This window comes from Cinclus cinclus, chromosome 12 (genome assembly GCF_963662255.1).
Source record: "Cinclus cinclus chromosome 12, bCinCin1.1, whole genome shotgun sequence".
NCBI classification, from domain to species: Eukaryota; Metazoa; Chordata; class Aves; order Passeriformes; family Cinclidae; genus Cinclus; species Cinclus cinclus.
In genome coordinates this window covers 511,038-525,518 of record NC_085057.1, presented here as the reverse complement: position 1 = coordinate 525,518, position 14,481 = coordinate 511,038, and the positions used below count along the sequence as shown (strand labels likewise).

The window sequence follows — 14,481 nt, the reverse complement described above, 5'->3', positions numbered from 1 at the left end:
GCCCCCCTCCAGCGCAGCGCTCGGGCCGCCCCGCCGGGCCCTGCCAGCTGTGCGCAACACCCGGGAAAACAGCCCTGGCTTCCGGCACGTGAAACTCGCAATGTGGCAACAGGACTGGAGCAATAACCAGTCATGGAAAGGAAAATCTGATTTGCATGTGGGGCAGGGGCCTGACGTCAGGCGGAGCAGGAAGCCGCGCTCGGAGCCTGCCGGGGATCGCCGGCGGCTTGTCGGGCTCTTTCCGCGGCAGCGAGCCCTCCTGCCTGGCTGGCGCAGCCTGTGCGGGCTCTGGAGAAGGGGAACCTCTGGGAAGAGAGGAGAGGCCGGTGAGCGTCGCCGGCCGTGGCCGGTGCCCGGGAGGCGCGCAGCATGCGCGGCCGCTGCTGATGGCGGTGGGCACCGAGCGCTGCCCGGAGCGGCGCCGCGGAGCCATGGCCCTGCAGCCGCCGGCCCCCGCCCTCAGGGCGGGCTCGGCCCCGGCGCTGTACATCCACAGCATGCCCGCCTGGGTGCTGGAGGACTTCTGCCAGAAGATGGACTGCTTGAGCGACTACGACTGGATGCGGTTCGGTGAGGCGGCGGCGCGGGGCCGGGGGGCGCAGGGACAGCGGCGCCCTCGGGACGGGCTGGGGGGACGCGAGGTTCGCGCTGACCCCCGCGCTTCCCAGCGCTCGGCAGAGCCCAGCCTGTAAACAGGGAATTCCCGGGCACCGCGCTGCATTTGCTTTTCAAACACAGGTGAAATGGCAGACTTGTGCGGTCCCGTGGTTTTTCCGGGGCAGCCAAGGCTCCTTCCCCTCACTCTCCGCGATCTTTTTCGCACTTCCCTCGCCAGTCACACTCTTATCTCCTGCCACTTCTCGCTGCCTGTTTTCTCACATCTCCTCAGGTGTTCTGTTTTTTTTTTTCTTTCCTCCTTCTCTTCATGTATATTCCCTCATACTTTCTGCCTCTGTTTTTCTCGGTCCTGACTGTATGTAGTCAATAAGTACAGAAGATTTAATCCCTGAGTTATTTACTCTTTTTTTTCTGTATCCCAGTGCAAACAGTTCTAATCTGAATCTTTTCTTAGTACCTGCCTTCCTTTATTTGACATGACTTCCCTAACTGTGTGCTGAATAAGCTCTTAGCCCAGTTAAACTTCCTGATGTAGAGTGGGATTCACTTCCACTACCTTCAGGTGCATAAAGCTGTATTTCTGATGTCCTTCCAAAGGCAGCCGTGGTGAGAACTCGGGAGTGTTTGTCTCCACATGAACACCCCAGCCCCTCTTTTCCTTTTTCCTTCAGGCACAGCCCCTCTGAGACTCAGCTCTGGGGCTGTGTCCAGGTGTGTGGGGTGGAACTGGGGCAGAGTGAGGGGAGGTGGGTTTTGGATGGGTGAGTGAGCTGCGAAGAATACAGCAGGGCCAGGAATTGGGACACACTGTGTAGGGTCAGCTTTGGCACAGGATCTAAAAATAGCTGCATTTCCCTGATAGCTTGATCAGAGTATAACTAACACCAGGTGATTCAGTTACTGTTGGGCTCACCACGGCACAGGGATTTAGGAATGCAAGTAGGAGTGCCGCCACTCCACTGACTGCTTTCACCTGTTTTGGGAGATTCACCCCAAGAATTTAATCTAGCCTTACTTTGCTACAAGTATGAAGGAGAAAGATTACATGAAAAGTAAGATGAAAAGTGTGAGTGGGTCTTCTTTTCAAGTGTTTCTGATATAACAAATTCTTTTCCAGAATAGTTGAAGGAAGAAAAGGGATATCTTACTTTAGGAATAGAATTTTCTTCATGTCCATGTAGATAATTTCCTGTCACCCTTCCTTTTAAAGATACACAAATGTAAAAGCAAACTTAGTCTCCCACCTTAGTTTGCCCTGCTTGAATGTGCCTGTTTTTTTCTGATATTTAAACAGAAATATCCATTCTTTCCCACCAGCCTCCTATGTGATCACTGATCAGACAGAGCTACGGAAAATCAAGTGCATGGAGAAGACAGGGATTAGCATCACGAGGGAGCTCATGTGGTGGTGGGGAGTGAGGCTGGCAACAGTGCAGCAGCTCCTGGACCTGCTGCAAGGGCTGCAGCTTTACCGAGCGGCTCAGGTCATCCTGGACTGTGAGTAGCTGCCCCTTCCTCCCATGGCTCTGTGCTGCTCCTCACAGCACCCAGGCCCCTCCTAGGACATCTCCCTTGCTAGCTGAAGAAGCTCTTTTTAGAAGTCACATCCTGTGTCTCCTCTGATTGTGATTTTCTGCTCACTCAAGTAGAATCGGTGACACAGGTGGACTCACTGGTCCCCACACCTCACCACCCTGTCTTTGTGCTGCCCATCTTGGACCCTGGAGGAAGTGTCAGGAAGATAGGCTGTGGCCAAACCAGGCCTGGTGCTTTTATACATCAGACAGAGGTTTTCAGAACACAGGCTGCACCAAGGGTCCCTGCCCTTCAGGCCTGGTCTGAGGTACCAGATCACATCCTGAGAGAAGGCATATTGCAGCCCCTGCCAGGATTGCCTCCAATCCAAGAGCAGGTTCCAGCAGTTAGCCCTGAAACACAAACAACACAGACAAAACCAGTCACCATCCCTGCAGGGAAGCAAGCACTCACCATCCCTCTGTGGCTCTGGTTTGCTCCCTGTCGTGTGTCAGTAGGGCACCCCTTGCACAATTTGCACCTGGTGTAGGTACAACAGGGCATTACCTGCTTTCCCTTGTGCTTCTGTCAGGTTTTTTTTTGGTTTTCTTTTTTGAGCTTTTCTCTGTACCTGAATATGATTACTCAGGTGATCCCTCTTGAGCAGGGAGAGAGGATATGTTGCTTGTTCTCTTGGGCACTTCAGAAAACTAAGCTCTCCTTGCATCAACACAATTCAATTAATTCTACTTAAAGGAACCAGACACAGCACAAAGGGAGATCTTTTGCTGGCAGATTACTTCCCAAAGAGTTCTACCTCCCTTCAACAGTTTCTTGCACTCTCTAGTCCCACTTCTGAATGTCCCTAATGATGTTTTCTATGTCAGTTCTTCAGCTGCAGTGCTGCCCTGTTTGTCATGCAGGAAGTTGCAAAAGTCATGAAAAACCCTGAAAAGTAGGTTGAATAAGGGAAGTGATGCTGAATTCTGAGACTTCTAGGTTAAACCATGTGAGGAAAAAAACAGAACATAGGGACTCACCTGCAGAATGCAGGGACTGTCACTTTTGCCTAGAGACCTGCAGTCTGCTCGACAGATAGCTTTAAAACCCTGTAAAATTTGGGATTTCATAGCATTCTAACACAGTAACAAAAATACCTGTTTTAATTTTCAGACCTGGTTTCATTCAGACCTGAATTCAGTGAAGAAAACAGACAGAAACCTTAAACAGAACATGCCCATTCCTGCCAATATTGCCCTTCGTGTAGTGCTGTTCTTCAGCCTCAGTGCCTGAATGTGCCACAGCTTGGCTTCTCCCACATTTCATTGGCTCATGGTTCATACACGTAGCCCAGATTACAGGAGAAGCACTGAGCTTCCTGCTTGTTCCATGTACTCCTGGCCTTTGTACAAGTAAAACAACACAAAGCTGTTGTCTGATTTCAGATGCAAACAGAGGCCTGGCACATTTGATTCTGAGATCACCAGATAAGATACAAAGCTGTTAGACCAGCAGGATAAGAACCACCATGTAATAATATTTGAACTTATGTTTTCTCTGTATAAAAATAAAACATTATTTTTGATTTTTAAGAAAATGTTAAATGTATTGCTGATAAAAGGTGCCAGATAGAAGTTTAGAACTGTAACCAGGAAAATGTTATCAGGGGGTAGAAAGTCTTTTTATTACCTCTAGTGCACACTGGACATTTCCAGGCTCTTTTTCAACCTCAGTTTTAAGAGTATTTTAAGAAATCGGAATTCATGTGCTTTGGAGATTTTGACAACCTCATATATCACAGCATCTTGAACTTTTGAACTTTATTTATTCCCATCCTAACTGTAGCCTAATCTCATCTGAATAATCCCTCCTCAGATGTACATAGTTTTAAGTTCCTGTACACTGTATCTTTGTACTTGTTTTAATCAGACTTAAAGTTGCTTTTTCAGGCCTGACCCTGAGGTTTTTCCAAGGTGTGTACAGCACAGGATCTGTTAGAGCTGTAGTGATAATAATTCACCCTTTAAACTTTCCTTATATATCAGTAAGTTTTGAGCTTTGACCATTTTTTTCCCCTTAGCTTGTCTTTGGTTTGCTTCTTTCTGTTGCTAAGTAAAAGTATGAGTCTTTCCTACAAATAGTCCTGTATATGAAAGTTTTTCCTGAGAATGAACCTAATCATGCCACTAAAATCACACAATTGAAAATAGTCCTAAAATGTTTAACTGACTAAACCCAACACAATTCCCATCTTCCCCTTGGTGTCATGACAACTGATAGAGAACTCAATGCCTTCCTTAGGCTGGGAGGTATTTGTGATTTGAGATCATTACCTGAAGAATGCTATATAGAAAATGATAAATATATTACTATTGCTAATTTCTTCTTGTAAGAGACTCTATCTCTTGAACAGTCATTGCTGGTATTTGTTTGAAGCTATTAGTTCCTCTTAATTTTCAGTAGAAGTTAATGTCTTGGGTGTAGTCTGAATTTAAATATTGTCTAAATTGCTTGAATGTTCTTTTTAATGTTGATATTAATTTGAAGTCCGGTGTCCTGACTAGGATTATTTTCTGGTCACTGATTAGAGTCAGACTCTATTTTCCCTGGTCATCCTTACATTCCCTTTGCTCTGTTTTGAAGGGATACCGGCCTCTAACATCACCAGCCCTGAGAAAGAAGAGCCAGAGATACCCAAACAGATCCTCTCTGTACTTTCCACAGAAGGCAAAAGGAGAGAGAAAGAAAATGCCATAAGTTTGTTGCCGTCCCCAGACTCCTCACAGCTGGGAGCAGTCCCAGCAGGCAGTAAGTACAGTACTGGACTGCAAATTTGCTCTGACATGAAATGACTACATAGCCAAGGCTGCTGTGTTTGTGGGGTCAGGATAGTACAGTGAAGACACTCCCAGATCTCCCACATGGGCACAGCTGAGTGTTTGCTGTTTTCTTAGCACTGCTGTCTCCTGTTTATACCTGACTTTAGCACACAGCCACCTGGTTGTCCTTCCTTTAACCCCTGCCTTGAGGGATGCTGGCTGTATCTATCCTCTGGGATCTCAGGATGATTCCCAGGTCTCTGAATGTCTTGGTCCCATCCTGGCTCCATACAAAGACTACAGCAGTGCATGCATGTCCTGCCCCATGTCCCTCTCTTCATGCACAGTAAATCTAGGCCAGCAGAGAGCTGGTCAAGAGTCAGCAGCCCCTCTGCTGAGAGAGAGAGCACATACTGGGGAGAGCATCTGCATCAGCACAGACACAGGGAGCTTCATGTCTCCAGCCAGGGTGGAGAGGGCTGCACAGTCATCCTGCAAAGATGAACCAGGAAGAGAGCTCCCTGTCTTCACACAGAATTTTGCAGTTTGACAGCTTGTCACAGACTATCCTTGGTCAGAAAATTAAAAAAAAATACCCCAGATCTTCCTAATTTGGAGTTAGTCTTTTGTAGTTGTAGTTAGTTGACTTTTGTAGTTAGTCACAGGTTGTAGTATTAGAAAAATAAAATGTGTTTTCAATGCTGTTATCTCAGTTTCAGCTGCTGTTTCTGAAGGAGCCTTGTATTCCCTCCCTGCTCCACCACCTCCCCCAAGAGACCTTTTGAATTCCCTACAGTCCAATTCTCCTGTTTTATCGAGCGTGAAGGTAAATCCCCTTAGTTCCTTCCTCCCCACAGTTCTCTCATCTTTCATAAAGTCTAAGTAGATCCGTCCTGTCCCCATAGTGTTTCCCAGATCTATGGGCACATCTTAGTCCCATCATGGTTGTTCTTGGCCTGTTTTCTTTGGTTTATTTTGTCTGAGGCTTTAAACTCTTCCACAATAACATGGTCCAGGAGTACCAGCCAGGAGAGAAGACTGACTCAGAGCGCAGGAGTTTCAGAGTTTCTTGAGAAGAAGTTAGTGCTTTGTTTCCTCAAGTTGGGTGCACATTAAGGTTGTGAAAGCTGCGTGATTAGGCTCCAGTGGAATTGTAATTATAGCTGGTATTAGGACTTACTACACTGGAAGCAACAAATTATTGTGCAACTGATACAGATGCTTCAAAAGTAGATAGGAAGTTTCTACCAGAGCATAATTACATTATGAGGGACCCCACTTTCTCATATGTTTCTTAATGTGTAACCCAACTATAAAGATTAATATATATTAATTTTGTAAATCAGACTAACATCACTTCACATAAATATACAGCCTTTTAAACAAAACTACGTCTGTTTCCTGGGAAAGGTGGGAATGCAGATTGGTAACTGATTTCAAGTCGATTCTATGCAAAAGTTTTACATCATCCCAACACATCAATACAGGAATTACCTACACCCTAAGGAGTGATTGCACAGTACCTTTCACATTTTCATTCAGCAATCACAGTGATTGCTTAAAACATGGGAAGGAAAATATGGCACTGGAAGAAGGAAAAAGCATATGGATTATCATGAGATAAACTTGTTTCTTCCACAAATGTGTAGCCTTGCAGCTCTTCTACTCCTCGGCAGGAGACAATGGCTGATCTCCCCAGCGGGAGTCTCCTGTGGACCCAGAGGGAAATTGCTAATGCCACAAACAGTTTCAGTGACAAGAACAGAATCTGTGAAGGTACTTTTGCAGACATCTACAAAGGTCAGAGGAACAACATGGTGTTTGTCATCAAACGACTCAAAGAGGCAAGTACTGCACCTTTTTCTAGACGAGGGTGTGTTATTAGCATGACTTGCCCATTAGCAGTTGCTATTTAATACTGTGTAGGGAAGGAACCAGAACAGCTGCGCGAGAGGAGAGGTAAAAATGAAATTACGTAAATAATTAAACCTAAATTCAGAAAACACACGTGATGTATACTGTACTCATGTGAATAGTTCCATGAACTCTGTACATAGGAGTAGCCTGCAGTATAGCTGCCTGCATTGATGATTGGGTCAGGGGTGTCTTTACCCTAGGTTTTTTTCTAATTGCAAATTAATTGTGGCCCTTAACTTAAAGTTGCCATCAGTGGTACTTGTCTGTTCCCTATGCTAGCTTGTCATGTAGAGACTACCAGATCTGTATAAATGCAAAGTCCTAGTAATTAGTTACAACATTCTCTTCCATGTTTTCATTTTTCAGCTGGAATGCACAAGTCCAAGTTCCACCCAGAGGTTCTTTCATACAGAAGTGCAGATTTGTTTTCGGTGAGTGGCTGGCATTCAAAGGCAGTGATGCATGTCCTGCTTGAGCTCTGCTGCTGGGTGTTCCTGCAACACTGCAGCACCTGCTCCAGGCGCTGTTCTGGCTGGGAACAAAGGCTCGTGTGCTGCCTGTGCAGGAGTCCTGGGCAAGCAGCACAGTGCCCGTGACTACTGCTGGTTCTGGCTCAGCGGGCACAGCCACTTGGCAGCCTTGGGATGGGGAGGACACAGTGCCCACCTTGTACCCCTTGTACCCTAATTAGCCTCCTGCCCTCTCCTGCCCAGGACTGTGTTGTGCCTCCAGCTGTGCTTCCAGCTGCAGTACACCATTCCAGTTGCCTTGAATTTAGGAACTTAGTCCAGCTCAGGAATGTATTTTTCTGTGCTGCTCTTACATCATTTGCAAATCACTGCTGATCTATGCCTGCAGGTGTTGTCACATAAACATTCTGCAGCTGCTGGGGTTCTCAGTGGAAACTGGATTGCACTGTCTGATATATCCATACTTGCCCAATGGGTCCCTGCAAAACAAGCTTCAGTGCCACGTAAGCAACAATCTGGGTCTGCCACCTACTTGTGATTGCAGGTTCTCTCCTGCAGTTCTGGGAAATACAGTTGCATCTCTTTGATTTCTGAGAAACTGCCAGAAAAAAAAGGTGCCTTGGTTGCAAGCACCAGAAAGGCAGCAGCTTTTCTGGAATTTTACTGGAACTCAGCTAAGCCTTTGGTTTTCTAAACCATCAGTATCTTACTGTGTTTTATTCCATTAATTACCAATTTTTTCTTCCTTTCCTTGCAGGATGATTCTGCTCCACTCACCTGGGAGATGCGAATTAGCATTTCTATAGGAGTTGTCAGAGCAGTGGAGTATTTGCATAATTTTGGAATTCTTCATGGGAATATCAAGAGGTGAGGACTTTGGCATATCAGCACTTCCTTGGTCACCTGGTAATTCAAGGATTTCTTTAACAATCATAGCTAAAGCTTATACAATTTGGAAATCCATTTGCAGTATTTTCTGCTGTCCCTTGTTCTGTAGGGCTTTTACCCTTTTTTGTTTAACCTCTCTTTCCTAAATGAGGGAAGTAAATTCTTTTGAGGTAATTTTGGGGTGCTTGTTTTTCCCTTTCTTGCTGTCTAACATTCCTTATCCTTTCAGTCGTATGCAGGAGGCCAAATGCTGGACACTTCCAGTGCTTACGTTTAAAAGTATAAAACTAATTCTTTGCCTCAAGATAAAGTAATGATTTGACCAATATTGTTATTTGTCTATCATCATCACAGCTCAAATGTCTTGTTGGATGAAAACTTCACACCAAAGCTTGGGCATTCTGGCCTACGTTTGCATTCTTCTGAAAAAAAATCAGAATATGCCATGATGAAAACCAAAGTCCTCCAGGCTTCTCTTACTTACCTGCCAGAAGATTTTGTCAGACATGGGCAGTTAACAGAAAAAGTGGATATATTCAGCTGTGGTGTGGTATGTTGCCTTTTTTCCATGCTCTGTTGCATTTTTTGATGCTTCTAGACAAGAAAGTGAATGTAAGAGCAAGTAGTTCATATGCATGTTTTGCTGGCTCTACAGTGTGCTGAAATCCTGGTTTTAATTGTTCACACTTCAAATATATCTCGTTTGTGGCAAAATGAGGTGAATCTTACAAATGAGAAACAAAAGTGTTTCTTATTGTGAATAAAATATTTCTGCTGATGGCTTAAAACAAATTAGATGTTCAAAATTCTTGCAGACTCACCACATGAACTGCTACAAACACGGCCTGCTCATTTGTAATTTCAGCTAAAATAATTGATAGTCTATGATGTCACCCATCTCCAGGTGTTTCCATTTAAGTAGGAAGTTACCCTGTTCATTATGATTTTTTTACCTAGATTTTTCTTTACTTTCTTTTTATTCTTTGTTTCAGCAATTTCTATTGAACTATAAAATCTGGGCTTGGCTCTGGAGGTAGATCTAAAGTCTCATAAAGGCCCTGAGTTGGCATCATTAAGCCATTGAAGTAAAAATATAATAGCAGAATGCATTGAAAGTTCAATATTTCTTTAGTTCGAAACTTATTTTTTAAAATTATAGTTAATTCTGAACAAATAATTTTATCTTTGAAATACACTTTCTAGGTCTTAGCAGAGATACTGACTGGGATTAAGGCACTGGATGAAGACAGACACCCGATTTACCTGGTAAGAAAAAAGCAGCAGTAATGAACACCAATACAACAAATGGCGTTGCTGTCATAAAATAATTCTAATTTTATTTTAAAACAATTTGATATTTGCTGTCTGCATATACAGGGAAGTTTATGAGCCATATTCTGGTTCCATTAACATCAGTAGCCTGCCTGCCATTAGAACATAAGAACAACAGATATTCTCATTTCACATACCCACTCATGAGCACTGGACTGAACTGCATTAGGAGCAACTCCAAAACAAATAAATATTTAAGAGACAAGGTTTTGTGCTGAAATGCTGCTGCATGTTTTCTGTGTGCCTGGAGGAGGTGGTTTGAGCCACAGTGAGTTGGGAAAACCTGTGTAGGCAGGAGCTGCAGAAGCTCATCATCATGTTTATCAGGCATTTGTCTTGTGCTCATGCCTGGAACTGATATCCCTGCCAGTTTCCCAAGCTGAGGTTAGAGTTACATGAAACTGCTTTCACAAGCCATCAGAACAGCTAAACTCACTGAATGCACTAAAACCATCCATAAAAAAACATGAAAAAGAACCATGCATTAAAACCATAGAAAGCAGCCTCCACCTGCACGCCTTCTGTGGGATGTGCTTCTAATTTCTTGTTTGGCTGAAGCCTTGGAGGGGAGGACAACAGTTTTCCCACTATTTGTAAGAAATTCAGTGTTCAGAGGGGTTCATAAAGTCAAAGCTCATATGTTCCTGATTTCTTTAACACGTGCTATAAAGGCCTGTGTAAGAATGCTGCTCTACACAGTGTTGGCTCTTTTTCATTCCTATATAAATGAGCACAAGCCAAGAAGAGCTGGCCCTGCTTCAGGAAATTTGACATTGGACACATCTGAGAACAAAGATTTCAGTCAGTTGTATGAACAGAGATTAAAGCTTTTCAGTCTGTGAACCAGGCATTGAGGAGCACTAACAACAAATACAAAGCAATACTGATTCCAAGAGATTCAGACAGTAATAAATGCTTGTGTTTATTTTGCCTTCACTAATGCATCTCCTTCCTTTGAACAGAAAGATATGATTGCCGACGAAATTCAAGCAGCAAAAGAAAGCTCACGCTCCAAAGTTAACAATTTGGAAAAACTGGCTGCCAAGGAAATCTGCTGCAAATACCTAGACAGAAAAGCAGGGCACTTGCTGGAGGAGGTGGCTCTTGATTTTGCATCAGCCATCTGCCTTTGCCTGAAAAAGAAGAATTCTAACATAGCAGAGGTAATCTTTTAAATACATGGTCGAGATTTAAGTCTCCTTGTCATCAGGATGTAAAGCTACAACATTCATGTTTTGCTTATTTTGTGAGTGTTGACATAGGAGAATGTCTGTAAGCAGGGGTGCAGGAATTATTATGCATTCACAGATTTGGTTGTTAAAAACAGGTACTTGAAATTATGGAAATGGCTGAAAACAAACTAAAAGAGCATTACATCTGTGGAAACAGCACTTCTGGATTCTCCATGAACACTCCAGAAGAAACTGATGATGAGACAGCCAGTCTGAGTGTGGATGTGCCCTCTGCAGTGGGGAATAAAGAGGAGAGCGCCCCGGCAGCAATCCTGAGCAGTGGCAGCCCCTGTGTGCCTGTTGTGGGAGCTGGCGATCCCAACACGTATGGCATCTACATGTCACGGGTCCCTTGTGAATCAGATGAGTCCAGCAGTTTCACATGGAACCCTCCAGAAAAGGGTAACTCCACCGAGGAGTTACCTAGCCACAGCTGTACCAATGCAGAGAAAGTGTCAGCCTGTAATGACAGGATGAAGCAGGGAAAGCCTGCCCATGGACTGCAGGAGGGAAGCCTGGCGTGTGCCACAGGCGATGGCATCCTGGAGGCAGCGGCTGCTGCACAGGACACCTTTCCACAGGAGAACACAGACCTGGACTCTTCGTCTGCTCCACAAGGTTAAAGTGCCCTCCTCTTACAATTCTAGGGACAAATTACTCTTTTCTCCAGAACTGCTTAGGTTCCTCTTCCTACTTTTAAACACGTATCGGTAAATCTTTTCTCCTTGGTTATGAATTTACTAATAAAGCTACAAAACATTTAGCAGTTTTCTATCAGATTTTTTTCCTAAGCCATTTATGTTAGTTGGTTGCTTATGTGCTTTTTCTTTTATTAAAAATCATCATCTATTCCTTAGACAATCGACTTTTTTTTTTTCTCAGTATTTTGGCTTTTTCTGTTTTTCAGACATAGCTGGAGAGACATCTTGGAAAATACAGATAAATGATCAAAAAAAGAAGCTCATGGAAAATATTTTGCTGTATGAAGAAAACAAGTTAAACAGTTCTGAACTTTTTGAATCATAAATTGGATGGATTTATTAGCAGTGGCCAGCTCAGAAGAACTAAAGACTGTCTCCTCATTAGAAAGATGGTGAAAGTGTACCTTGCACATAAGATTAGGTAGCAGATTTGGATCAGGAACATTAGCCCTGAGTGAAGGAAACAAGAAGTGCAACATGGAGAAGCACCAGAAGATACCTGTTGTGTAAGAGATTAAAGCACAGTCCCACTCTGTACACAGAAATGCCTTCTGCCTTTTCATCTGCAATGTGAAAAGGAATGGCAAACACAAGTGCCAAAATAATTTCCCGTTCATTTGCAGCGTGTTTCAGGAAGCATCTGTTGATCTCATTAAACCTCAGCCCCAGGAGTTACAGAGCAAACCCTGACCCTTGGCCAGGCAGCAATAGCAATAGTCTGTATTGTTTTCCCCCTCCCATCCAGCAGACAGGGATCCTCAGAGTCACTGGGGAGGTTTTCCAGTGACTCTCCTATTCCATGTAATCTTAGTCCACGTACTCGGGACCACTGCATTACCAGAGAGGGATTTTTTATGCAAGTTCTCAGAATGTTGTACATGGCTTCATCTCGGTTTGAACTGCACTGACCACAGGTGTAAGTAGATCACTTCAGCCACTTTCCCCTACCCTCTGAGCTTCTCTCCCATATACACATGTGACACCACCCAAGTCCAACCTTTCAGTTCACTGTTGGGAGCTCTAAGATTGTGTTTAATACTTCATAGGAGTATTTTTGGGAATTATTTTTTTTCTAAGTGTCCTTTACATGGTATTGTTTCTCACTGTGTTTCACATGGAAACTTGTATATTTTGGATTAGGGAAAATATTTTAATTTAAAATAGCTTTGTAGGACACTTGAAACATAATTTGTTGTATTTATTTTGGCAATGGGTCAAATATAAGCTAATAAGGGGACTTGATGATCCCACACTCAGCAGGCATTCTCCGAGAAATCCTTCTGGGTGTCCCTTGGTTTATCCAGCAGTAGGAGCCTTGGTCTCAGGCCCAGGAATCACATGCAACAGAAAAAAACAAAAAACCTTGTATGCTGGTGTATTTATGATCAAGTAAAGCCCCCTTAAGAAAGTATCACTTCTGGTTTTTTTATATTTATTTGTACTATTGCTAGCATATTCCACTTGTGTGCAGTCTAGGGAAAAACAGGTTTATCGTCAGAGATCAGAGTATGTAGCTCAGTTTACAAATAGGTGAGCTGCCTCCTGAGCAAAGCCAACAGGGCCTGATGTGCAGAAATGGCTGCATGTTGCAGTGCAGTTCAGGGAACAAAAATAAAATTAATTTTATACAATTATTTTCAGTGGAATTGTGTGCTAGTATATACTCCTAGCTTTAGACAAAGGTCTCACACCTATTTTTGTAGAGTACCTAGTTCATTGTTTGTATTATTACTAGTAAGTAAAAGTTTCTCAAGTTATTCTCTACACTAAAAACTGGTAAAGTTCCTTAATTATAAGTGCCTTGGATACTGTCTTTGTATTTATTAGTGTCAGTTTTTATTTTTTCACCAGAATAAAATCAAGATAAGATTAGTACTGACATAAGAAACATTGTATACTCAGATTGGTCAATAACTGCTTAATTCTACAGGAGATTTAATCGAGATAACTTTATGGCGCTGAAAAGGTAATCTTCATTGTTTTTCACGAGTATGTTCTGGGATACCCATGGTAAAATCCTCATGTCTTTTCCAGAGAGGAATGCACATGGTTACACTGCAGAGCTGAATGGGAAACCCGAGACTTTTAAACTGAGAAATGTAGTTTGTGCACAATTCTGCTTTATGAAAGTGCTTTAGAGATTTTGTTCTCCTGTAGTCACCAAATTAATTGTTATTCTTTGTCTTGTACCCTGACAATTTTAAAATATTCTGAGGTGATTTGGGTAGTCTTACAGAGTAACCTAAATATTTAGCATAACATACATAAGACACTGTGTGGTCTTACATTAACACTGTTATGTAGCTTGGCAGTTCAGAAGCCAGTTTATGCATTACCATTTACTAATAGCTTTGTGAATAAAAAAACCCTGAAAATTTTCTTTTTTTCCTTGTCTGCTTTTTCGTGATTCGTGGTGCACAGGTATCTCATTCCACCCTATTTGGGCAAAAGCAGCTCAAGGTCACTTTGCTTTCAGTAGTAATTATTAGTACAAACATGTTTATTCAATCTTTATTCACTGTCAAATAGCTGATTTTTTTCCTTTCTGATGGCTCTAGAGAAAAATTTCACCGTGGAATGAATTTCTCGCGCGGCCAGGCCGGGGCTGAGGGGAGCGGGCCCTTCCCGCCCTTCCCGGCACAGCCAATCAGCGCCGCCGTCGCTGCCCCGCCGCCCAATCAGCGCCAAGGGCGTGCCCGGGGCGGGGCTGCGCCCTGAGGGGCGGCGGGATGGAAATAAACTGTGATAAATTGTAATAAACTAATAAATACTGTCGCTTTTCCAGCGCTTCTCATCCAACACCGGCTAACGTTGGTTTTAAAACTAACGCCGAAGTGTGCAAATGGGTTCACGTCATTCTTTCTTCCCTTATGACGAGGAAAGTTGTAAGAGCAGAAAAGGGAAGCTGGCACTGCTTACATTCTCCCTGGGAATTGCCAAGACCAATGGGTTTGTAAAGCCTTGTCTCGTGATGTACCATTACATCAGA

General features: G+C 43.5%; 1 protein-coding gene across 1 annotated transcript; it reads left to right on the top strand.

Annotated features, from left to right (window-relative positions):
- Window positions 1-416: 416 nt before the first annotated feature.
- IRAK2 (interleukin 1 receptor associated kinase 2) lies at window positions 417-13,719 on the top strand. Its single transcript, XM_062500652.1, has 13 exons — window positions 417-570; window positions 1,936-2,115; window positions 4,777-4,941; window positions 5,666-5,778; window positions 6,602-6,796; window positions 7,236-7,300; window positions 7,728-7,842; window positions 8,097-8,206; window positions 8,582-8,777; window positions 9,431-9,493; window positions 10,522-10,722; window positions 10,887-11,409; window positions 11,699-13,719. The coding sequence occupies exons 1-13, from the start codon at window positions 432-434 to the stop codon at window positions 11,815-11,817; spliced, it is 2,184 nt and encodes a 727-aa protein (XP_062356636.1). The 5' UTR covers window positions 417-431; the 3' UTR covers window positions 11,818-13,719.
- Window positions 13,720-14,481: the final 762 nt, after the last annotated feature.

What these genes read in the sequence shown, in the direction of transcription:
- IRAK2 (XM_062500652.1), top strand. Translation starts at nt 432, where the DNA reads ATGGCCCTGCAGCCGCCGGCCCCCGCCCTCAGGGCGGGCTCGGCCCCG. An exon ending in ACAGACACCCGATTTACCTG is followed by an intron (nt 9,494 to 10,521) that starts GTAAGAAAAAAG and finishes TCCTTTGAACAG; the next exon opens with AAAGATATGATTGCCGACGA. An exon ending in CTCTTCGTCTGCTCCACAAG is followed by an intron (nt 11,410 to 11,698) that starts GTTAAAGTGCCC and finishes TCTGTTTTTCAG; the next exon opens with ACATAGCTGGAGAGACATCT.